This window comes from Macrobrachium rosenbergii, chromosome 1 (assembly GCF_040412425.1).
Source record: "Macrobrachium rosenbergii isolate ZJJX-2024 chromosome 1, ASM4041242v1, whole genome shotgun sequence".
NCBI lineage: Eukaryota > Metazoa > Arthropoda > Malacostraca > Decapoda > Palaemonidae > Macrobrachium > Macrobrachium rosenbergii.
Genome location: NC_089741.1, coordinates 6,767,519 through 6,793,191, shown reverse-complemented (window position 1 = coordinate 6,793,191; position 25,673 = coordinate 6,767,519). Strand labels below are relative to the sequence as shown.

Here is a 25,673-nt window from a genome sequence, read left to right as displayed (position 1 = left end):
GGTACGTACATATCGTGGAGTGTGTACTCACTGCAATGTACTGTAGACGAAGTTCTTTGATTTCAACACTTGAAAAAGAAAGAGTACAGAAAGTGGCGGGGAAGAAGATACACTGAAAAGGAACACATTTATTATAATATATAGCCACCAAGCAACTTTTGCTCTTCAATTATCAAATCCAAAACGAAGCTTAACAAGTCAGCGGTATTGAGCATAACAACGACAAGCATCCGCAAATTTGTTGCATAATTAATTTCAATTAGGCATTTTCAAAGGTGGCTTTTCATTGAGTGGTGCTCTAGAAACAAGAGGCCATGCTAGCATGAGGTCGTCTCAGTCTCAAACTTTGCCTTTAATTATTCCGTGAACTAATTTAGAACTTTTTAGATGGGAGAGTCATTTGATGAGTACAACAGACAACTCGCAGTAGATGCTGTACACCAAGGTGGCTGTCTGCAGTTTTTATTTTAGATTCATCATTTTGAATTCACTTTGCAGTGACAGAATCTAAAGAGTAATTAGTTATGATTCATTATGACGCAAGAGATGTGTATCACAAATGAATATTGATAGAATATTATGTCATACCTGGCTGTAGTAAAATATCTGTTGGCCTGTAAATGAACGAAGACTATTTTCGCCATTCTCTTCACTTACATTTTGAGAATACGTAACTTTTAGTTCAATGGAATTTAATAGTATAGGAAAAACGTTTCTGTTTATTTAATCTAGGAATATTCATAACATTCAACACTGTAATTCAGCCATCACCAAAGCATGATTATTTTATCAAATAGACGAGCATATTCGACTTGAGTGACTTACCATTTTTCGCTAATGGCCTTTATAAGAAAACCTATTTTCTTCTCACAAGGATTTTCACCAACTCAAAATTTCTTCACTTCTGCACGTATATTCGCGTAAGTGCAGAGAAAAATAGCTGGCCTAACACTCTATGTAGAATCTACTGGTGCCTTTTGTACGAGTTACGTAATAGCTGAAATAACCACAATGCCTTTTTAGATTCGCGATTGCTTTACATTTCGGGTACGTACAGTACATCCAAAATCAAGGAAATCGAGGAGTTCAGAGAGCATTGTGGCTATTACATATATATATATATATATATATATATATATATATATATATATATATATATATATATGTATATATATATATATATATATATATATATATATATATATATACACATATATGTACATATATATATCGAAGTAGGTAAGCCTCGACTCAGGATAAAATGTCGAAGGCGAAGGGAAAGGGCACCACTGTTACTATTAGTTTATTAAGCCGACGTTTCACGACAATTGCCATCGTTGCATTTTCAAAGCTGCAATAGTATGACAAGCCCAAAACGAAAATGACCTCAATATACCGGAATCTATTATTACAAAGAAGACGGCCTCAACTCTAAATGCTCAAACAACCTCTGTCTAATTGTTCATCGCTTAACCTTTTGTTTATATTTTTCTTCTCTCGTCGTTTCTTGCTCTTCCTGGGTTCTTAAGAAAACCAAGGTTTTAGTCTTATTACATCTGCGGTTTAGGTATGTCCCGTGCCTATTCCCCCTGTTATTATTTGTCTTATTATTATATATATGTATATATCGATGTTTTAACGCCACTTTTTGTAAGAAGGTTTTTTAATCACTACAGCCTTGAAAATGCGATTATGGCAATTGTCGTGAAACGTCGCCATAATAAAGTAATTGTAACAATGGTGCCCTTTCCCTTCGCCTTCGAGATTATATATATATATATATATATATATATATATATATATATATATATATATATATATATATATATATATATATATACATACATACATACATACATACATACATACATACATACATACATACATACACACACATATATACATATATATATATATATATATATATATATATATATATATATATATATATATATATATATATATATATATATATATATATATACAGTATATGTATGTATGTATGTATATATATATATATATATATATATATATATATATATATATATATATATATATAAAGGAAAAGAATGTCCCTTCTAATGAAATTGTCATCTACAAACGCCGCTCCAGTAAGCATCTTAGGCGTGAGAGTCGGAGAAATGGAACAAATGTGGGCCAATGAGGAGACCAAAGTGGAGTGCAGAGTCTGGGGGTCGCGTCCACCACCTACGATAGTGTGGTGGCTTGGTTCCCGCGTGAAAGGCCCCGCTGTTCAGACGGTAAGTTTATGCAGTGTAATTTGTTTTTCGTTTAAGTCTGTGTGTGTGTGTGTGTGTGTGTGTGTGTGTGTGTACGCGAGCCACTGAATCTAGCTTTTGGTTATGCAGATCGTGGATTCCAGCCCTGGGTTTTATTGCTCAGATGATGATGCTCAAAGAGACAGAGGTGCGTGGCCAAATGGAGCTCTACTTAATGCTCGTTTTACAAGTTGAACTTGGAATGTTGATCGATGTACAAAGGGTGTAATTAATATGTCACTGAGATCTTTCGATTTTATTTTCCCCACTGTTAATGGTTTATATATATTAATTCTATCTTGCCACACATTGAGACGACTGCCCAAGTTATTAAAAGCCGCGTGGCAGGCAATGCGTTCTCTTTCCGGTGTGGTCAGTCAGTTGTAGTGCGGATATCTAGACGTCCGACTTTTGGCTTTTCTGCTGCAATCACACTTTCTGCCCCCATGTGGCTTCGATCTATTCCACCCAAAAAACACGTCCACCGGAACTGCTGTTACATTTACCACTTATGATTTCATCTTCAAGTATCTATTAAGGTTCATCAGCCAAAACATATGTCTATTTTAAACTTACGCGAAATTCTGCTTCTTGCTGTATGATAGTAGAATTAGATTTCATAATTAGCGGCAGCTGTAAAAATTTTACTGGTTGGTCATTTGCTCTACGATAATACAAATCTTCTGAAGTGTAGCGTTTGTCGTATTCTTACTTCTTTACTTATTCTTTTGTTTTGTGAATTTCGATCCTCCCGTGCACGCAGGTGTTCTTGAATTCTTTTTCTGTTTACTTCAAAATATTTACATTGTCCCAAAATAAGTGACCAACCAGTAAAATTTTTACAGCTGCTGCCAGTTATTTTATATATATATATATATATATATATATATATATATATATATATATATATATATATGTGTGTGTGTGTGTGTGTGTGTGTGTGTGTGTGTGTGTGTGTGTGTGTGTGTCTGTTTGTGTGTGTGTGTGTGCTACAATTTGCCGAGTAATAAGGGGTTTTATTGAGATTTAATTAACTATTTGTCTCAGTAATAGTAGTAGTAATGAATGCATAATTATTAATTGTGATGTTTAAATAGACATCCAGATTTTCAGAAAGGAAGAAGACATAATAAGTATCAAAATATACCTGGGACAGTGTCAACTATCTCGTTAGAAACACAAAGACAAAATACACAAAACAGGTTTTTCTCATTTTCATAAAAATTGTTGCAGAAGAAAATCTAAAGGATTTTAAATCACAACTTGCGAGCATGATAACCTTTCATAGGATATTTTCTTCATCAGCGTTTAAGTTATCCTAGATGATATGTCTAATTTTATAGCTGTTTAAATCTGTAATACAGTATAAAAAAAATTGTGTTGTTAAAATTTTTGCAGCTCAAAAATAGTGCTGTCTGGAAACTATCACCTCAGTCCTCTGCTTCCGAATTCGATATTTTCCAAAAATAATCTTGAATTTGAAAACCTGTTTAGATTAATCTCAGATTACATGGGGTTCCACCCTACAGGAGATTCAGTTATATTGTGTAACGAAATCAGACATCAACAAGATATGTCAATTTTGCAAAATTCCATTTTTGTAACTCATATGCTTCAAACAGAAGTATTCATTTAATACTTGTGCCTTACATAAAGTTCTTTTACATAAAAGTTCCTAGTTTTTTAAAACGCTAGTTTAGAGCTTTTTTTTTGGTATATCATCAATGCACAGATGGTTGAACTTTGGATATAACTGTAAGCAATAACCGAGGCGCTTTGAATCGTTGTGATGAACAAACAGACTGGCCGACTAAAAGATTTCCGTTCTACATTGATGTAACATTATTTGGCCACTTTAAAGCGCCTCAGGTTATTGCTTACAGTTATCTCCAAAGTTCAGCCATCTGTGCATTGATGATAAACCAAAAAAAAAAAAGCTCTAAACAAGCGTTTTAAAACTAGGAGCTTTTTATGTAAAACAGTGGTTTTCAACCTTTTTCTCCCCACGTACCATTTTGGGTATTTTTAATGTCAATAATGTACCCCCATCACTTTGCATAAAGTGGAAAACAAAACAAAGGCAGAAAAACATTCCATTGTGTATATTTGCAAGTACTGTACTGAAGGGAAGTTAGTACACAACTCTCCTGACATAACTAACGATATTGTAAACACAAAGAATTCCATATAAATAAAGAAAATTGTTTATAATTATTTACCTGTGGCTAACGACCCGTGGGGAGAGCGTACCCCCTAAGTGACCCTTGGCGTACCCCCTGGGGTACGCGTACCCCAGGTTGAAAACCCCTGATGTAAAAGATGTTTGTGTAAGGCACAAGTATTAAATGAATACTTCTGTTTGAAGCATACGAGTTACTAAGAAGGAATTTTGCAAAATTGATATCTCTTGTTGGTCTGATTTCGTTACACACCATTGCTGAACCTCCTGTAAAGTGGAACCCAATATAATTTGAGATCCATCTCAGTAGGTTTTCAAATTCAAGTTTATTTTTGGAAAATATAAGTTCAAAGTATACGATGGAGAATGTTACCTTACTTTTCTTTATTCTCGAGTATCTTTCGTAGAACAATCATTCAACTGACTGTAAACAAACGTAGTCAATAAAAGATTGCAACATTTGAAGAGACATTCATTAGTTATCAGATTTAATATTTTTCCGGTGTCACGTAATTTGAACTTTAGTATAGACCGATGACGGCAAAATTCTTCACTGAAATTTGATGGTCACCCGAACAAATTTGTTCTCCTGAGATACGACCGTTCAGCACTCTTACCTGCACTGATGTCAATTACAAGAAGCCTTTGTAACGCGATCGGATAGACTCTCACGACGATTCCAGTGGATAACATTAGTGCCCTTTCACACTAGGCAACTAGCGACCGTCACTAGTTGCCTACCATTATTTTAAATTGAGCCTTTCATACTACGTCACTGCGGTTGCCCGGTTGCGCAACAGGCTATGGCGTTACCCGCTCCGGTAACAAGTGACCGTCACTGGCAGTTGCCGTCACCGACCGTTTCGAATGGGAGCTTTCATACTAAGCCACCGTGTGGCGCAACTTTCGTCCTAATATGTCACGTTTATCAGTGCCCAGCCAGCTTTGCACAGGGAACGATGTGCGAGATGGAGGGGATGAAGGTGGTGGAGACAATTAACACTGAAGAATTCATTCACGAAGTGGAAAAACACCCAGCAGTTTGGGATCCATCCACTGACCAATATAGCAAAATACGAAAGTAATTAAAGAATTTCTTATCATCAGCACATAAATCACTGTAAAGTGTGTGATGTAAACCTCTTTGTATTCTTGATGATAACATCTCGTGCATATGCATTGTTCTTTTTCGAGAGCGTTTCTTTTCCTTGACCAGCAAAGCCAACAGAAGTACCTCCTCCGTTGATGACATTCTTTCGAATGAGATGATGAGGATTCCACAACTCGGTGACAGTCACTGGTTACTTGCAGTTGCCCGAGATTTTCACAATAGGCAACTAGTGACGGTCACTAGTTGCCTAGTGTGAAAGGGCCCTTAGCGTGTTAGTGGCAGAATTCATCACGTGGTTTTTCTGATAACTTGTTTACTCTCTCTCTCTCTCTCTCTACATACCTGTCTATCTATCTATCTATCTATCTATCTATCTATCTATCTATCTATCTATCTATTTATCCTCTTGTTAACTTTCTAAAGAGCGGACAGACGAATATTTGAAAACCCTGAATAGGTTTAACCTGATATTTGCATATACTTGGTGTGCTACCACGATTATTTGAGTAGAAGTCGTTGAGTCCAAGTTGAAAGCTTTTTAGTTGGCTTGTGAATATGCAAGCATCTGTGACCAATCACAGGTCCGTGAAGTTCAAATAAGACTGCGTGTGTGGGTACGAATCTCCGCGAAATAAAACAAACGTGATGTAAATTCTTTATGAAAATCTGAATTAATTGCTCAACTTATTTCTTCAACTAAGTAGCCAACCTTTGCCTTACGGTTACATCATTACAGTGGACACTTACTCATCGTGTACAATCCAAAAAACTTTTTTTTGGAATTTGAGGAGTGCTGCATGCTTATTTACTCGGATGGTTAAAAAATTATATATAGTCAAGTTTACAGATTTAAAGTTGCTTAAAACAATCGTTGTCAGATGTGCGATGGGTAGCCTACCAAGAGGAATGTCATTACTTTTGTACGGATCTTCATGCTGACATAGAATTACCGATTCAGTTGATTGAAAACAACTTTTTGCCAGTTGTGAAGTTACTGTTCATTTAAAGATAATCCCTCCGGTCACATTTTAAAGCTGATTTCTTATACTTTGTTGTGGCTTGCTAACAACGGGCATGAAAAGCGCGGAAACAGTTTCTATTAGATTAAGTCAAAAGTGCCGGAAACAACAGGCCAGTTCGTTAAAAGTAACTCTGAGTTTAGGTTTGGTTGATGCATAAAAGGTTTGTAAACTAAAATGAAAATCTGTTGAATGGGAATCAGCTGAATTCATTCAAATGGATCGAAATATCAGTCATTAGAGAACGACCGACAAATAATACTAGTCACAAACTAGGTCTATTGGACTTACTCAGAGTTCCAAATTTACGAAATTACAGTAATCGTGATTCTGTCCGTTATAACATTGTAATGTTGAATGTATACAAATGATTAAAAAACGAGTAAATTTATTGCAATAATTTTCTTACGAACAAATAAATGACGATCTGTGTGTGTGAAGTTGTACGCAAAGAAAAGTGTACCAAAGATGAAACTAGCGAGACTGCTGCTTGCTATAAAGGCAACTGCTATGGCACAGTGATTAAGGACATAAACTCATGCAAAGGTACCATGAATGAAATATGATGAAATAGGAAAAATGGGTTGCATATTACAAGACATTGCAATCTTGAATGTGTAACCATAAGACACAAATGGTGAATCACAAGCACAAAAATAATGGGAGAGAAAGAGAGACGAGTTGGGTAGGGGTAAGGAGGTGGGGGGGGGGGAATCAAGTCGATTTCTGACTTCATATGACACTTAGCAGGGCAGCTCGCTCTACAATCATTGTTTGAGGTCACTTGTGGCATTATTGGAGGCGGCATTTGGTTACAGAAACCCTTCCCTTAGTAACCTACTCAGCAGCTTGGAAGAGCCATCGCTGCATTGCTTTTCCAGGCCAGGATTAATCTACTGTACTGAAGGGCAAAGTGAAATTGTCTCGAGAAGAGCTTTGATGATTCCTGATGGCTAAAAGAAATTTCCTTATGTTCTCTTTCTCATGACGATTACTAAACGTTGGGTTTTATGAGAAATTTCGCTGTCATTTCCTCATCTATATGACTCATTCATCCACGTCCAATATCTGGAAATCCAGGACTTTTCAAAAGGCACAATGATTCCTCTTGTAAGAGGCGGATGAAGAATTTCCAAGCGTTCTAAGGACAAGTATGTTGGAGAGGGGAGATAGTTTTCCGTTTTAGATACCAACTGTGGTAATATTGAGGGGAACCTTCTTCATGAAATGTCTTGTAAAATACATGATTTGTCGGAACCGATCAAAGATAGAAAATATTCGTCCAAACAGGGGATTTGATGCATAATGTTCTAAACGTATGAAATCATGATTTTTAGATTTTCTGCTGCAAGAGTGTTTTCTGAGACAATTATGAGTGAGAAATATTAGTATACATGAGTTATCTCGTCATGAGTAAGACATTAATATACATGAGTTATCTCATCATGTCTAATGTTTGAAACTGTACAAAAACAGAATGCCTGATGCTGTGCCACGTGTAAACTGTTCAACAAGAGGCACTTTGCTGCGTGGTTATCAAATATTGAAGCTGGAAAGTTCTTATTGTACGCTGATTGTGATGGTTAAAGATTCATGACTGGTCAACATCAAAGATATGTTTGTTGTTATGAAGAGTTTACTATATAGTAGAGTTGTCGTTCTCCTTCATGGTTGGCTACGGGCTCACAAGTAGTACAGTGCAGACTTCTGTGGGAATTCATGTGGCCTGTGTCCAACTGTATAGTAAGTGAGACATACTGTAGAATGGAGTTCTGTATGATGTCATAGTGTTGCCACTCTTTGAGTAGTCTTTGGAGCTTCCTTAGTTTCAGGACTGACAGTTTCATTCTGACTGATGTCAGACTGCAACAGACTGACCTTCACTGGTGAGGGTCACAGGAGCCACAAAGGTTTGAAATTTGTTAAAGGAAAGAAAACCAACTTCCATTTTGCAGTGGTTTCTGAAGTCTTGTATGTCTCTGAGAATTTACTAACATAAAAATGTTTACTAGAAAATTAACAAAGGAGTCTGAGTACTGGGCTGGCACTGTTTCACATGGAAGGGATAATACATCATGTCGTCCTCAAGTTGCGGTTTGACGTGAGGGCAGATGCAACAGTAAATGGCCTTCTGTGTGCTAAGCTGAGATCACATTTCATTGTTATCACAATGCTCGTGATATGACTAGAATGGTACGAGAACAAAGATACGGTACCTATGATCCTACGTAGTGAGGTGGTACCTTCAAATATTTCATGCTGATGTGCAAACTTGTTACATTACTTGACAACAAGGATTATACTGATACTATCAAGCATGTTAGACAGTATGGCCAAGGGAGTAAATCATGTTCTATACAAACGCAAGGGAAAGCAAAAATTATTTGATTAGAACACAGAAACATTATAGCACAACTGTGGTTAAAAACTCACTGATTGCATGTGTTATCTAGGAACCTGAAAAACATGTTGAATGAATGCACAAAAAGTATACTAAGGTGAAAAATACTGTAGTGTGTGCCCGTCGCTCATTACAGTAGACGGCTGAACACATTCCATAAGCAATCGAGTAAATAAATCACAGCACAATGAGCAGGCAATCGATTTTCAACCAACCCATTCTTCCCTTAGATTTTGAACTTAGATCAGCATACTAGAACCATGTGCAAGGCTATGTGATAATCTAGCCAGACACTTATGTATGTGCATTTCAAGACTATCTGCATGTAGGTTAATCTCTTGCATCGCCTACGAGACACATGGTGCGCATGCTCCTTTTCATGTATCAGTAAAGCGTGACTACCCGAACACAATGTGACAGAAAGCACTTCAAAAGTTTCAAAATTCATTTCACACAGAAAGAAAAGCTCTTTCAAAAACACTACTACAAATGTTTCACCTTGTGAACTACGTAAATTAATGCAATAACTCGAATCTATACACGGTAAGATAATTTCAATGATTTTGGCAATAAATAAATATTTAATTTAAATTTCTAGATAGGAAACGAATATCTCTAAACAAAAGTATCTTCCGGTCACTCACTACTGGAACATGAACCTCTCGGAAAATTGGCTTGAATAGGTCTATCAGATCCTCACTGCATTATGGAATCGTTAAGTTAGTTTATTAGGAAAGGAAATCTGGAAAGGGAGCAAGTAGTCATTTAATAGTGCCCACAAATAAAACAAACAAAGGACCATCTCACATGTATCAAAAGAACAAAGCAACTACCTCCACCCACAGAACAGGGAAAGGAAAACTTCATATTCTAATCATGAAAGGCAAACATTGAAGAGTGATCTTACCTACAAAAGGGAAAATTAAACAGGACTTTTCTAATTAAATCTATCACCTTGAAAAAAAAGGCACAAAAATATAGATGTCTCGTCCTAAAAACGGAAGAATTGCCTTTGTTCAGATCTGTAGGGGAGATTCAATCCCCAAAAGCTTATACACAAAATGAACACATACTTTTTTGACGAGGAACAAACACTATTTTACATGGCACTTTTAGATCTGAAGGATCTCTGATGTACTGCATATTAACATAATCTTACACATGCTTCTGGTCAGCAATGGACCAAAGTAGTAGTTTTTGTAAAAAATATATACCCTACAAGTATGCACATGAAAGCATCATAAACTCAAGCTCGCTCCTGACTTTAGAGGTTCACTCTCAGAGATAAGAGCGAGTTTCAGCGATCAGCTGCAGTTACTTACTCTGTTAACCTTATTACAGCGGCAGCACTTCTTTCGTGTCATAGGCGCTGTTCCCCTGGGTAGGGTGTACAGTATATCTTTGTTTGAAAATCAGAAAGTTAGCAGAAGAGAGCGTACCCTACAGTCCACATTATGTTAGGTGAAGCTTATTTCCATTCGCGATGATAGCCAAATTCATCATTTATTCAGAGCTAGAAGGGAACAAAAAGCAATAAATTACGGGTCAACTTATAGTTGTCCCTCCTGACTAAAAGAAATTCTACCTTCATGACTCTTAATACTTTACACCTCAACCTAAATTGATTAACCCCCAATGAATTTTTAAATGACCTGACTTCTGGGGCGTACAGTAACAACTTCAAATAAGAGGACAGGTAAAATAGGTAATAGAGAAGAAATAGAAAAATGCGAAAGAATACAAAAAAAAGTAAGTGAGAGAAAATGGGGTAAATTATGGAAAATGCACCACACTTTTTTCCAATCCTGGGCCAGATGAACTTCTTATCACATCTCATTCTCATGCCCTACTCGCCCTAAACAATGTAATCAACTGAAATTTTCAACCCATCCCTGAAGTCTACCTGACACTACAAGCACTATCCATTCACTAGCTCTGCAGCTGCCAGCCACCCCAGACGTTGCCCTGCATTCCATGGCCCTTACATTTTGTCTAAGTGCCATAACAGTTTTTTCGATAAACAATTCAACTATTATACACTGCTCCTCTTTTACCACATCTGAGTATGCACAGAGCTCTTATATTTGATATTTTATTTTCCTTTCTGATTTCTTGCAACAATAGTATAAAGTGTAGGCACGATATGACACTGCTTTGTTACTGGTTGCTCAGTTGGCGACACTGAGCAGTGCTGAGCCTTGTCTATGAACAACACCAGTGCAAGGAGTATGGCTACTAACCTCATCCCAAATATACTTGCTGATTGGGAAGGGTAATACCTTCTGACCATGCCTGCTCTAAGTAGGAAAAGATGTATGGTATTATATATATATATATATATATATATATATATATATATATATATATATATATATATATATATATATATATATATTATATATATATATATATATATATATATATATATATATATATATATATATATATATATATATATATATATATATATATATATATAAATAAATATATATATATATATATATATATATATTTATATATATATATATATACTTACTTATTTAGGCATATATATATGTGTGTATGTGTGCAGAGAGAAAGAGACAGAAGGAGGTACATAAGGAAGATAAGATCTTTAAGATTAATTAATTTACATATTCCTACCATTGACCACGCGACAGATGGTGGACGAAGGTAACTGGACCATGTCCTTGCTGTCATTCACGCCAACACCGAACGATGATGGGGTAATGCTTATTTGCCAAGCCACAAACGACAACCTACCAGACATGGCCGTCCAAGATTCAGCTCTTCTCTCCGTAAATTGTGAGTCAAGTTTTCTGGGTTTGTTTTATGGCTGCTGATATAATTTCCATATATTCACACCACCATACAGGGGTAAAGAAACTGTGTGCAATCAACAACTTATATCGAAAGAAATTGCGCTATAATACAAAAATAGTAGAGTAAAGTGTCGGCTAGTTTTTTTTTTTTTTTTTTTTTAGATGAAACACATACGTACAGCAGTGAAATGTATATATTTATAATGATAACGAAAACAAATGAATTCATTATTTGAATCTATGGATTATTTCCAAACAATTGAAATGCTGTACTTGGTGCCAGTATAGGCTTATGCTGTTTCTGCATTTTTCGTTTCATTTTTAGAGTCTCATATCGAAATGGTCTCCGTATCTCTGCTGGGTAAGGAGTAGCGCTCATTATGCTCGCATTTTTCCGATCAGTAATTGAATTGCTGATTGAAGTTTAGAGACACATGCCAATGGCACATAATTTCCTTGAATATTCATAGACCTAAGAAAGGGTCTACAGCGGCCACATCCCATATGCACATGTTAGAAATGGGAAGGTGTCACAGCCCTCCTAGAATATAAACGTATGCATATATATATATATATATATATATATATATATATATATATATATATATATATATATATATATATATATATATATATATATATATATTAGAGACGATATCCACCCACCTCTGCCATGCTAACCGTGTAGTGCGTTTGACGCACGCAGCCATATTATGGCTTTTTATCACATCACGTTGATTCATATACAATCAGTAAGCTGCAAACGTCCTTTAATATCCAATTTGCTCTACCTCGGAAATAATATATTTTCATATATGGTACCGAAGGGGAATTTTTTAGTTGATAATAAGTTCGTCGTCTCGTGGGCTCAAACCAGCGAAGGACAAGAACTCAGGACTACAGTGGACGCTTAACCCACGCAGCCAGCAAGTGAGGTATAAGTGGATATCGTCTCCCATATACAAATCGCCCGTCGAACTCAGTTGTTTGTATTAGAGATGATATCCACCCACCTCATTATACAATCAGTAAGCTGCAAACGTCCTTTAATATCCAATTTGCTCTACCTCGGAAATAATATATTTTCATATATGTTACCGAAGGGGAATTTTTTAGTTGATAATAAGTTCGTCGTCTCGTGGGCTCGAACCAGCGAAGGACAAGAACTCAGGACTACAGTGGACGCTTAACCCACGCAGCCAGCAAGTGAGGTATAAGTGGATATCGTCTTTAATACAAACACCTGAGTTCGACAAGGCAATCGATATATATATATATATATATATATATATATATATATATATATATATATATATATATATATATATATATATATATATATATATATATATATATATGATGCATAGATACATAGATACACACACATACATATATATATATATATAGATAGATAGATAGATAGATAAACACACACACATATATATATGTGTGTGTGTGTGTGTATGGAAATGAACACATGAGAACATGTTTGACAGAAATAAATTTCTGACTCACAATTAGACAGAACACCGGTCTTTCGAGTGAGAGTCCAGGGCATTAGAAATTCGGACACAATAAGTCATAAAAGAAGTTGGAATCTAAATACTAGGCTCCTGAGGTTTATCCCGTACAGGCACCTAGCACCCAACTTGCGGGCGAATTTTACCCTACTTCCCGACCCATCAGCGTTTATATCTCACAGTGAGGCTAAGTCCAATTAAATGTTACCGATTCGAGCGCTGATGGGTCGAGTAGTAGGGTAAAATTCGCTGTTTGTTGGGTGCTAGGTGCCTGCACAGGATAAACCTCAGGAGCATAGTACTTACAGTAGGTTCCAACTTCTTTTATGACCTGTGTCAGAATTGCTAATGCCCTAGACTCTCACTCGGAAGACCAGGGTTTGGTCCTGATGTGGGTCAGAAATTTATATATATATATATATATATATATATATATATATATATATATATATATATATATATATATATATATATAAGCATTTGCTTATGCCCTTACTCATATTCATGCCTTTTCTTATATTTATATTTACCATCTTTTTCTATGTTTTTACTTTCATACCCAAGGGCTGGTAATAAACACGGCACCCATCTTGCACGTAAAATGGTACTGGCTGAACATATATATATATATATATATATATATATATATATATATATATGCAGGCAACCATATGAATAGGTCGAAATGGAAAAAACTACCGCACGCCTAAGGTTCAATCAGTACCAATTTACGTGCAAAATGGGTGCCGTGTTTATTACCAGCCCCTTGGGTATGAAAGTAAAAACATAGAAAAAAGATGGTAAATATTATAAATATAAGAAAAGACATGAATATGTAGTAGTCTTCAGTTTTACCAGTTTCGATGCTAAGGCTGCAGCCCCACCAAATCTGTCACGTGCGTCCCGCACTGCTATGGCTGCAGCTCCACCAAATCCGTCATGTGCGTCACTCACTGCTGAAGCGTTTTGTGCGTCTACATAGGTCTTGATCAACTGCCATAATTCTACATGTAATACGAGTGGCCCCACACAGCGCATGAGCATGGGTGGCACCACGTGCGTTAATGGACTGCACGCGCAAGGAACTAAATATTTTGTCTTTAGATGCATTGGAAGTGCGTCTTCGAACAGTGGTCCATATGAAGGAGAAATTAATTAGCGCTGTGTACCGGCGACAGCCAATACGAGATCCCAGACATTGTCAACATAAAGATCGGAACGTGATCCAGAAATTGTGGATGGAGATTGGTTTAGGATTGGAATTTAATATCAGTAAGTAACTAATTTGCCATTTATTATGATACATTTATAAGCAAGAACTTTTTAGTTTTCCATACTATTGAATAAACAAGACATGTATAAATTGGCCGGTATACTGGTATATAATAAATTGGAAAATATGAACACTGCCTGAAAATTACAGCAAGCAGTTTCTTATCCTCCAACACTTCTAATTTGGTTGACAGTGTCATAGAGCTAAAGCTCACACACTCCCTCCATGACAGCAAGTGCTGCTGAACTGTCCTTCTTGTTTGTCCGGTGTGGCCACATATGCAGAAGATGGACATGCTTATAGACGGACGAGGCCGCTTTGGCAGTGTGAGACGCACATGACGGATTTGGTGGAGCCGCATCCTAATTCCATTTTACGGATGCGTTCATTGTTGACTTTGTCTAATGTTTTGAATGGCTGAGACCGTGCTGATTTTTCACATTATGCTTTCATTAAAACGAGTTGTTCATAACTGATATACTTTAATTTCTAAAGATAAAATTGATTGCACCCACCTTTAAATGGACAATAGGATTTTAGTAGGCATACTCTTGGTATGTTAAAAATGGCTTCAAAATGGAACATTTTGCAGAGCCTTTTTGCGCTCCTTTTTTTTCCCCCTCTTTGCAGATGCACCTGTTGTAAGAATACGGCTCGGGCCTTCCCTTCACCCCGACTTTATCAAGGAGGGAGACGACGTCTACTTTGAGTGCTCCGTCAAAGCAAAGCCGCAGGTCTTCAAGACTGTATGGCGTCAAAATGTAAGTTCTCATTTTTAATTTAAGCCAGTATGACTTTGAGTGACTTGGCTGGGTTTATTTTCAATTAAATCTGTAGAGCAGGCTTAAAAGATCAGAGAGAGAGAGAGAGAGAGAGAGAGAATGTGGATGTAATGAATAAGATACCGTAATACATGAAGAATGAAATAGAACCCATACTGAAATCCATTTTCAGATAGAAATGAAAGTGAAATGGGTAATATTCTAAAATAGTGAGACCATTCTCTAAATATCCATTTATACATACATACATATATACATACATACATACATACACATATATATATATATATATATATATATATATATATATATATATATATATATATATATATATATATATATATAATGTCACGGTGCGTATCAAGTACCTGGTTATTACACAACTAATCTCAAAATTCAAAAATGTATACCTCACTTCAGCCAGATACCTGAACTCTCATAACATTAATTATTACGACTGAGTATTCTAAAGGTAACAGTGATCCCTTAAGAAAACTTATTTATTACTTGAAAAATCAAACTAAGTTTATCAGAATATGTGTGAGGTATCAAAAATTAAACTAGAAATATTCTAGAGTAGAAGGGCATCACTCCATTAAACAACTCTAACTGTTTCCCTGGTCTTAATTCCTTTAGCAAAACTAAAAGAACAAAACATGTTTATCACTTTACCTTATGCACACACTATCAATTGTATTCACTGGTGATCAATAAATGAAACACTGTTTTTCTAAAAATGTTAAATACAAAAATTTATTTTCAAATTCAAAGTTTATAACTAGAATTCACAATCTGAAAAATTTATTATTTGAAAATAACACAACACTTAATTAATTCTTGAATTAAATTATGAAACAAAACTAATTCACAAAAATTTATCAGGGATTTAAATTAATCAAGTAAAATTTAAACTATCAAGAATTACTCAAGATTTGAAAAGAAAATCTTAATAAATGAAATATTAAATCATGTATGCAATGTTAAATTACCAAGAAATATTTAAAATGCTACGTAAATAAATGTTACATTACAAACATAAAAAATGTGAAAATATGAAGAGATTGCAAACAGAAAAACACACAAAAATACATATAAGACTTATCAATAATATTTTCACTCAGGCACAATTTCCTAACTTATCATACCATGGTATTAATAAGTAAAACTCACGTTACCTTACACAAATTTGTGAAAACCTCTGTAAAATCTCTTGCTGCAGCTGCGTTACCACAAAACACACTTTTTTATCAGGCGCCGTTACAAACTAAATATCTTTACTAAATTCAGATCTCAGAAGTTAATGCTAATACGTGACCACAAAACACTAGGTAAAAAGTAATCTCTTTTTAAGAACGAGAGAGAGAGAGGGAACCAAACTATCTGGTCTCGGAAATCAGAATGAAACAGATTTTAGGATTCCAGTAACATGTAAAACAATTACATAATGTCATTAAAGCATTTTGGGTGCGAGATACAAGAGAGGTTCAAGAAGCAGGGAGGTGATGTCATTAAAGCATTTTGAGTGCGAGATACCATGGAGAAATTTCTAGAAGGAAAGTTACTTCATCCCAGCAAAACGTTTTGAATGCAATCTTACAAAACATGGCATAACTGATCAAGACATGTCTTCTTTCTCTCAAAGTGGCGTACGTGACTCAAACATGTAACAACGTGAAATCACTCGTCTTGAGCTCGTATGGGACGAATCGGCATTTGTTATCCAAACCTGTCATCACGACCCAAAACAAAGCGTTCTCTCTCTTATCTCAACTGATGACTATTGAAATGAAACAAGTCTGTGCTGGACTCACACATGTTCATATACTACACTTTTATCAAGAAAGATATTATTCATTCTAAACTACGTTACTATTAAAATTGTATTATCAATTCTAAATTACGCTATCAAGTTATTTAGTCATTAGTTCTTTTGAGATCTGACGCCAAACTAAATATGACGCTTCAGCAATCATTATCATTACACATAACACATGAAAAAAAATAAACATGTCAAAATTATAGGAGGATATATGTATTACAAGGCAACATCATGAATATATATATATATATATATATATATATATATATATATATATATATATATATATATATATATATATATATATATATATATATGTATATATATATATATATATATATATATATATATATATATATATATATATATATATATATATATATATATATATATATATATATATATATATATATATATATATATATCTTCCCAATCATCCCAGCCACCAAACACTCAATTCAAAGCTGGAAAATACAACAGTGTAGAGTGTTGGTCCTCGTCCATTCAAGGTGTTTGGCCGGTGGTGGTGATCGAGCCATTGGCGCTGGAGCTGAGCGGAACGTCCTACTGCTCCGACTGTTGATGCATCACTGCACAGGCTTTTGAAATCGGTCCGCCCCATCAACGCATTTGTGATGCGGCTTTGTGTTGAAAAAGTGGTTTTTCAATACATCCATTCAACACTGCGCGCATCATAAAGCATAGTGTGTACGGGGCTTAAGGCTTCGTTTGTCGGTGACAGGAATTTTAAAATAGCCATTTTCGTGAGCGCTGCTTTCAGGGGTTGGAGGTCAGTAACAGGAAGTTGACGTAGCCTTGAATGTGGGGGAGTGGTAGAGAAGGAGGATGGAGCGATTAGGCCAATGTGGATAAAATACCTTTCAATCAAATGTATTATTTAGTTTTGAACAAAAAAAATGTATGCAACATTGAATCCCTCTCCCTCCCTATCAGTTGTATTCACTGGACAGCGATATAAAAAAAAAGTCAATCTAATTCAATCTCCCCTCCATCAAAGGTAGGCTTATTCATTAGATAGCTCCCCCTCAAATTGGGACCACCTTGATGTGGTGAGGGGCTCTCGAACCTAGGGATTTTTTTTTCTTTCCTAGATTTGATCCCAAGTGTCTCATATATATATATATATATATATATATATATATATATATATATATATATATATATATATATATATATATATATATATATATATATATATATATATATATATATATATATAATGATATATTTTAGGAGTAATTTTGTGAATTTTTCCACCTTTGTCAAAATTTACCAAACCTAACAAATGGGAAAACATATCATAGCATGGAGTGAAGTTGGATCTGAAGCTAATTAGTGGGAATTGTGGTAGAACCATCGTCTACCTGATAATGTTCGGACCTGTTTTTTTCAGGCGGAACTATTTTGTGGAGCTGGACCACGGATTCCAGGGGGTGCCTGGTTCTAGGAATAGGTCTCTCGGCTTTCTGCCCAATTAGCCCATAATGTGATTAGGATGGGGATGACTGTGTGATTACAATACACTCAGTCCTAGCAAGCGGGTTTTGCTTACACTTGGGCCATACTAATCATGATATGCCATCCCCTTTTTGTGGTAGTGTAGGGATGCAGACATTTGGGAGTCAGTTCCCACTTGTGCCATTAGTAGAAGATTGAACTTCATAAAAAGCCAATGATCTATTTTCAGGGTTTATTTAATTTCCCCCTTTTTTATGGAAAGTAGAATTAAAGATTTCAGTATCCCTGGACCTCATGATGGTAAAATTCTGGCACAGTCGATGATTATTGGAATATCACTCCCGAATCTCCTTAGTACAGACATAAATGCTACAAAGGAACCCCCTGTTCCAAGTGAAATATCAACTCCTAAAGACTCAGAGTGCTTAGAAAATCAAAAACAAACAAATAAAAACAAATTGGTAAACTCCAGAATCATAACACTAGAACCATACATAATGGACAATAATGCTAAATTAGAGGCAAGTAATCCTCCTAAAACCCCATCAACACAAGACAACTTATCACCGATGAATGTAAAAAAATAAAAAAGAAATAACTATCAACTCAATCCAGTGCTAGTTCATTTTGAACATATTTTTGGATCAGACAATTGGTCCAGATTTTTAGTAATAAAAGCAGAAAAACAAATCTCACCAGCCATATTAGAGATCAGATTAAATATACACCCCACACAAGATATGGCATGTAGACATACCAAAAACAATGAATGGCTAATACAAACAACAACCAAAGCCCAGTCAACAACCTTTCTACAAACAACCAACATAAATGAAATAAAAGTAACAGTAACCAGCCATGAAACACTAAACTATACACAAGGAACAGTGATGCTCCCAGACAATGATGAAAAAGAGCTACCATTGTGAGAGAGGTGCGAAATAATGAGCAGGAAGACAAGTACTGCCAGTTTGTTGATGAAGCGACGCGCTTATAAAGTGGCGTGCAGACGTCTGCGTATAACGCAGAGACCTCGGGTACAAAAATTATCAGGTGACCTGAGGTCAAACTATTTTTCTACAAAAAACAGGACAGGTACATACAGAAAACATAATGATTACCAATGTCTGGTTAGACATAAAAATACTCTGTTACATATACATAGTGCATTGTTAAATGAACAGATAATAAATAAACAATTCATAATAATGATAATACTATTGTGTTCGTCCAACCCTAGGTCAAACGTGAAGGCACCGCAGAAAACAGGATGTTCGTTACAGAGAATGCATTTAGCGGGGACTTTACAATACTCCCCCACCCCTGAGACGTAAGTAACGTCTGATCAAAGCAGGTATCTGCTGGGACGGCAGAGGAGGCCTTGCTTTCTCGATGCCAGCTGGAGGGGGTGGTCGTCTTCTTCGGCGCCCTTTGGAGTGGTGTGTTGGGGTGCCCTCCTGTCTGGTTCCGGGGATTTCCGGGGACGCCCACGACGTTTTCCTGCGAATATGGCAGGCCAGGGGGTTGCTATCTCCTGCAGGGGGCTTTGGGAATCGCCCCAGACTTCCTCCTCCAGGAATGCGGGCTTGAGGCGGTCTATCAATACCCAGTCTTCCCTTCCGTGGACGGCTACCCAGAATGCCTTTTTGTTCCTCTCGAGCACGAGGAAAGGTCCTCTGTAGGGCATGGTTAAGGGTGGCTGTACGGCATCATCCCTGATGAAGACGTGGGTGGCGGAGGATACACCGGAAGGCATGAAGGGGGACGTCCTGTCGGTGTATGTCCGCTGGCAGGGGGCGAACTTCCCAACCCTGTCGCGGAGCCTCTGCATTGCCAAGTCGTCCCTGTCCTCTGCGATGAGTTCCCCCGGAACCCGGGACTACCAGGGTCTCCCCGTAGACTTTTTCTGCTGCAGATGGGTCGGAAGTGCAACGAGCCATGAGGGATGCCTTCAGGTAACTGTGGAACCTCTCCACCATTCCGTTGGCTGTGGGGTTGTAGGCAGTGGTGCTGTGGTGAGTGGTCCCCAGCAGGTGTGCCAGGGCGGTCCACAGCTCGGACAGGAAAGCGGGACCCCTGTCTGTAGTTATATGGTCCGGGACACTGAACTGGCTGATCCAGCTGGAGAGGAGGGGCTCTGCGCAAGCACTGGAGGTGGCTTCTTCCAAAGGCGTAGTTTCGGGCCACCTGGTGGAGAGGTCGACGACTGTTAGAAGGTATCTCGCTCCTCCTGATGGGGGAAGAGGACCCACTATGTCAACGTGGATGTGCCCGAAACATCTCCTCCCAGACTCGGTGTGCCGCCCTACTTTGCTGGCCTGACACTGCATGCACTGCCTTGCCCAGGCCGTCGCGTCCTTCCGTATGCCATGCCAGACGAACTTCTCTTTCAGTAGCCTGGCCGTTGTCCTTCCGGAGGGGTGGGGCAGTCCATGGATGACAGCGAAGACCAGCCGACGACAAGAGGTGGGCACCAGTGGGCGGGGCAGCCAGTGCTCACGTCGCTCAGCAGTGTTGAACCTCCAGGGCCGAGGGGCATGTCCTTCCACTTCAGCGATGTGACGGCTGTGCAGTAAGCTGGGATCTTTGGGTCAGCAGCTTGTTCGCGGGCAAGGTCCTTGTAGTCGATCCCAAGTTGCACTGTGTCAATTTCAATCCTCGAGAGGGCGTCAGCTACTGGGTTCTTCTTGCCAGGGAGGTACTTGATGGTGCAGGTGAACTCCGCGACGGCCACGAGGTGCCGCTGCTTCCTGTAGGACCATGCATCCCCCAGCTTCATGAAGGTGTGGACCAGCGGCTGGTAGTCAGTCCAAACCATGAAGGGCGTACTCTCCGGGAGGAACTTGAAGTGGCGTACCGCCTGGTACACTGCAAAAAGTTCCCTGTCGAAGGTGCTGTAGCAGGACTCGGTGGGGCTGAGTTTCCTGCTGAAGAAGGCGGTGGGCTGAGGGGCCCCATTGATGACTTGTTCCAGGACGGCCCCGCAGGCGACGTTGCTGGCGTCCGTCGTCAGCTGGAGGGGAGCGCTGGGGTCCTGGTGGGCCAAAGATGTTGCCTTGGCGAGGGCGGCCTTCGTCAGGGAGAAGACCTTCTGCTGGTTGGGGCCCCACTCTAAGGTCTTTGGACGACCTTTGACGACCTCTGTCAGGGGGACCATGGTGTGTGCGATCCCCGGGATGAATCCCCTTTAGTAGCTGACCATTCCAAGGAATTCTTGTACGGCCCTGATGGCGGTTGGGGTGGGGAACCTCACGACGGCCTCAACCTTCGACAAAATTGGGTGGACGCCGCCTGGGGATATCTCATGGTCCAAGAATTCCACCTTCTTGACGCCGAAGGTGCACTTGTTGAACCTGACAAAGAGGCCACTCTCCTGCAGGCACTGCAGGACCTTCCGGATGTGCCGTAGGTGTTCCTTCTGGGATCTGGAAAAAATTAGGATATCATCAACGTAGCAGATGCAGAAGTCCAGGTCCCCCAGGATGCTGTCGATCAGCCTTTGGAAGGTCACGCCCGCATTCCTCAGGCCGAAGGTGGAGAAGGCGAAGACGTAGGACCTGAAAGGCATGACGATGGCATTTTTGGGGATGTCTTCTGGCGCTACTGGTACCTGAAAATATGATTTTAAGAGATCTAATTTTGAGAATATTTTGGCCCCATGGAAGGAGGCCGTTAGGTCCTGCATGTTTGGTAGAGAGTAGTGGTCGGGTTCTGTAGCGAGGTTGAGCCGCCTGTAGTCGCTGCAGGGCCTCCAGGTGCCATCCGCTTTCTGCACCATGTGAAGGGGAGAGGCCCACGGTCTGAGAGCCTTCTTGCATATGCCCATCCGTTCCATCTTGGCAAAGGCTTTCTTGGCCTCCTGAAGGCGCTGTGGGGGAAGCCTCTGGAACTTCTCATGCGTTGGGGGGCCCTTTGTTTTGGTGTGATGATATATCCCATGTTTGGCGGGGGCCCCAGGCACCTGATGAAGCTCTTGTTTGAAAACTTCCGGGAATTCCTTCAGGAGGGAGCCATACTGGTGGGGCGCAATGGAACAGATTGCGGGCTCCCTGGGGCCCAGTGATAAAGGCAGGGACTGGCAGGACTCAGTGTCCAGCAGGCGCTTGTGGCCGACATTGACTGCCAGTCCGAAGTGGGCGAGGAGGTCCGCACCCAGGAGTGGGGTCCTAACATCTGCAACAATGAAATTCCACCTATACCTCCGGCCAAGGATGAAGAACAACAGGAGCTTGGTGCCCTAGGAGAGGATGGGGGACCCACTGGCGGTTGTCAGGGAGGCAGCCGGATCCAGCAGACGTCTGCGGTCCTCTCTGGAAGGCGGGAACACTGACCACATGGCTCTGGTATCGATCAACATCATCCTGCCAGAGATGGTGTCGCGGACGTAGAAGCCTACTGGTGCGGGGCCCCTGGACGTTTCAGATGCTGCTGCCATGGCAGCCTGTGAGGGTGGCCGCCACCTCCCCCGTTTTTTGGGGTGAAGAAAAGACAGGGGGCTTCGCAATTCTGGGCAGCTTTCCCGAACCTCTGGTAGTAATAGCAAAGCCCCGGCACTTCCCTCTTCTGCTGGTGGGGTGACTTCCTCTGGGTGACGACGTTGATGCCCTCCATGGTGGGGTCCTCCAGCTGGGGTGTGCAGGCGTGGACGCCCACTTCGCCGCCTTCATGGAGTCCGTCAGCTGCTGCGCCACCCTGATCAGGTCCTCGACCGGCAGGGTGTATGCTTCTGTGATCTGCCCACGGAACTCTGGTAGTAGCTGCTGCAGGAAGCTCTCCCTCGACAGGCTGATCTCTTTGCGCCTGCCGCTGCTGTCAGTCTCGGGGAGGAGGAGGAGGTCCTGGAGGGCATGCCACGTTTCCAAGGGGTTTCTGTCCTGCCAGGGGTTGAGGGCGAGGTCGAGGGCGTGGGCAGCTCTCTCGGACACCGGCAGGGAGCAGGTCTCAATGCGAGTGGCTTTTAACTCCTGGAAGGTGGTGGGGCTCGACGTTCTCATTAACAGCAGGGCAATCTTCTTGTATATCCCCTCCGGGAGGGCATTGATGGCGATGTCCGCCTTCAGCACCTCGTCTGTCAGGCCTGCCACCCTGAATTGCCCCTCGACCCTGTAGAGCCAGGACGCTGCGTTCTGATGGGTGAATGGCGGCAGCCTTATGCTGAGGGCCATCCTTGGTTGGTCTGTCAGGGGGGTCATCGCATGGGGTGCAGGCACCAGCGTGGAGGAGCGCACAGGAGGGGGTTGCGCGAGGGAGACGTCTGCCTCCGAGAAGTTCACAGTAATTTGTATGTGGTTGGGGATGTCTGTGTCCATGCTCATTATGCGCTCTCACTTGGAGTGTGAGGGAACACTCGAATCAATACATGCTTGGGAGCATGCCATGTGGGTTCACTGATGATGCCAGTGACTTGCCGATGAGGGTCGGTAAAGCCTGAACGCTTTGTTAGAGCGCCGTAGTTAGTCCGTTAGAGGCGTAGGTTGGTTCATCGGGCCAAGACAAAGTTGCTGTTTGGGTTCGTTAATGGCTTCCAGGAACCACTCCGAGGGTCACCAATGTGCGAGAGATGCGAAATAATGAGCAGGAAGGCAAGTACTGCTAGTTTATTGATGAAGCGACCTGCTTATAAAGCAGTGCGCGGACGTCTGCGTATAATGCAAAGCCACGGGTACAAAAATTTATAGGTGACCTGAGGTCAAACTACAAAAACATGACAGGTACATACAGAAAACATAATGATTAACAATGTCTGGTCAGACATAAAAATACTCTGTTATATATATATAGTGCATTGTCAAATGAACAGATAATAAATATACAATTCATAATAATGATAATAATATTGTGTTTGTCCGACCCTAGATCAAGCATGAAGGCACCGCAGAAAACAGGATGTTCATTACAGAGAATGTGTTGAGCGGGGACTTCACACCATCAAAACAAATCTTAATTGGCCCCCTTAAATTAAGATACAACAATATACATGACTTGGAATTATAGACTGTCCCAAGTAGAAAGGATGCAAATAAACATACTAAAATAGTCAAAATAAAATATACAAACCGGGAACTACCACGAAAAATTAAAATTCTAGGACTAAATAGAGAAATTCGCCCCTTTGTCCCTAAACCTCTCCAGTGTTCTAAGTGTCTAAAATATGGCTATTCAACAAAGAGATGTAGAAATAACGCTATATGTGCTGTATGTTCTGAGGATCATACAACAGATTGGAAATGCAAAACCTTTAAATGTGTCAATTGCAAATTAAATCATCATGCAAAATCTAGAGACTGTATGTTTTATCAACATTATACAGAACTACAAATGTTAATGGACAGAACCGGTATGCCCGTTAACGAAGCCAAACTCGAATTGAAGCTGAGAGGAATCAATGATCCGGTAAAATGCCATTCATATTCTAATGCTGTAACAACTCATAATAAACATAAAGAATCTCAACACAGAATAACTGAGACACACCTCTCCCCCTCCTCTGCTACCCATAAAAGCCCAAGTGTACAGTTGCAACAAACCTCTCTTACATCACAACAGGCCTCCCCAATAATAATCCCAATTAATCGTTCATAAACGAATTCCTATGATATGGAAAAATTAACAGAGGTTAATAATCCAGATCTGGATACTCATAAAGCACTAACATCATCCACAAAAAGCTTAATTGGCAAAAATAACCATAATAAAAAAGGAAAGTAATTGACAGAACTCCCCCTAACATTCCGTTCACAGATTGATCTAATTAAACACCAGTCTCGCCCACCATTAATCTGAAACAGATTACATTAACTGCATCACAAGTGGAAATCCATAGTGTTCCACAATCCAAGACAAATATAAATAACGATTCCCCAAATGAGGATAAATCATCTAACTCTTCTGTACTCTCATCACCAAAGTCAACGAAGAAATCTCCAATTAAACATCCCACTGAAAAATCAGAAACCCCCAAAATTCATCAAATCACAACCACATCACAT

At 39.4% G+C, this 25,673-nt stretch overlaps 1 protein-coding gene across 1 annotated transcript in view; it reads left to right on the top strand.

The window, feature by feature from the left end:
• LOC136851922 (uncharacterized) overlaps nt 1-25,673 on the top strand; it is a 489,330-nt gene that overhangs the window by 251,401 nt on the left and 212,256 nt on the right. The window contains exons 6-8 of the mRNA XM_067126612.1: nt 2,113-2,261; nt 11,650-11,794; nt 15,235-15,365. Coding sequence (XP_066982713.1) covers nt 2,113-2,261; nt 11,650-11,794; nt 15,235-15,365 — 425 coding nt within the window. The remainder of the gene's footprint in view (nt 1-2,112; nt 2,262-11,649; nt 11,795-15,234; nt 15,366-25,673) is intronic.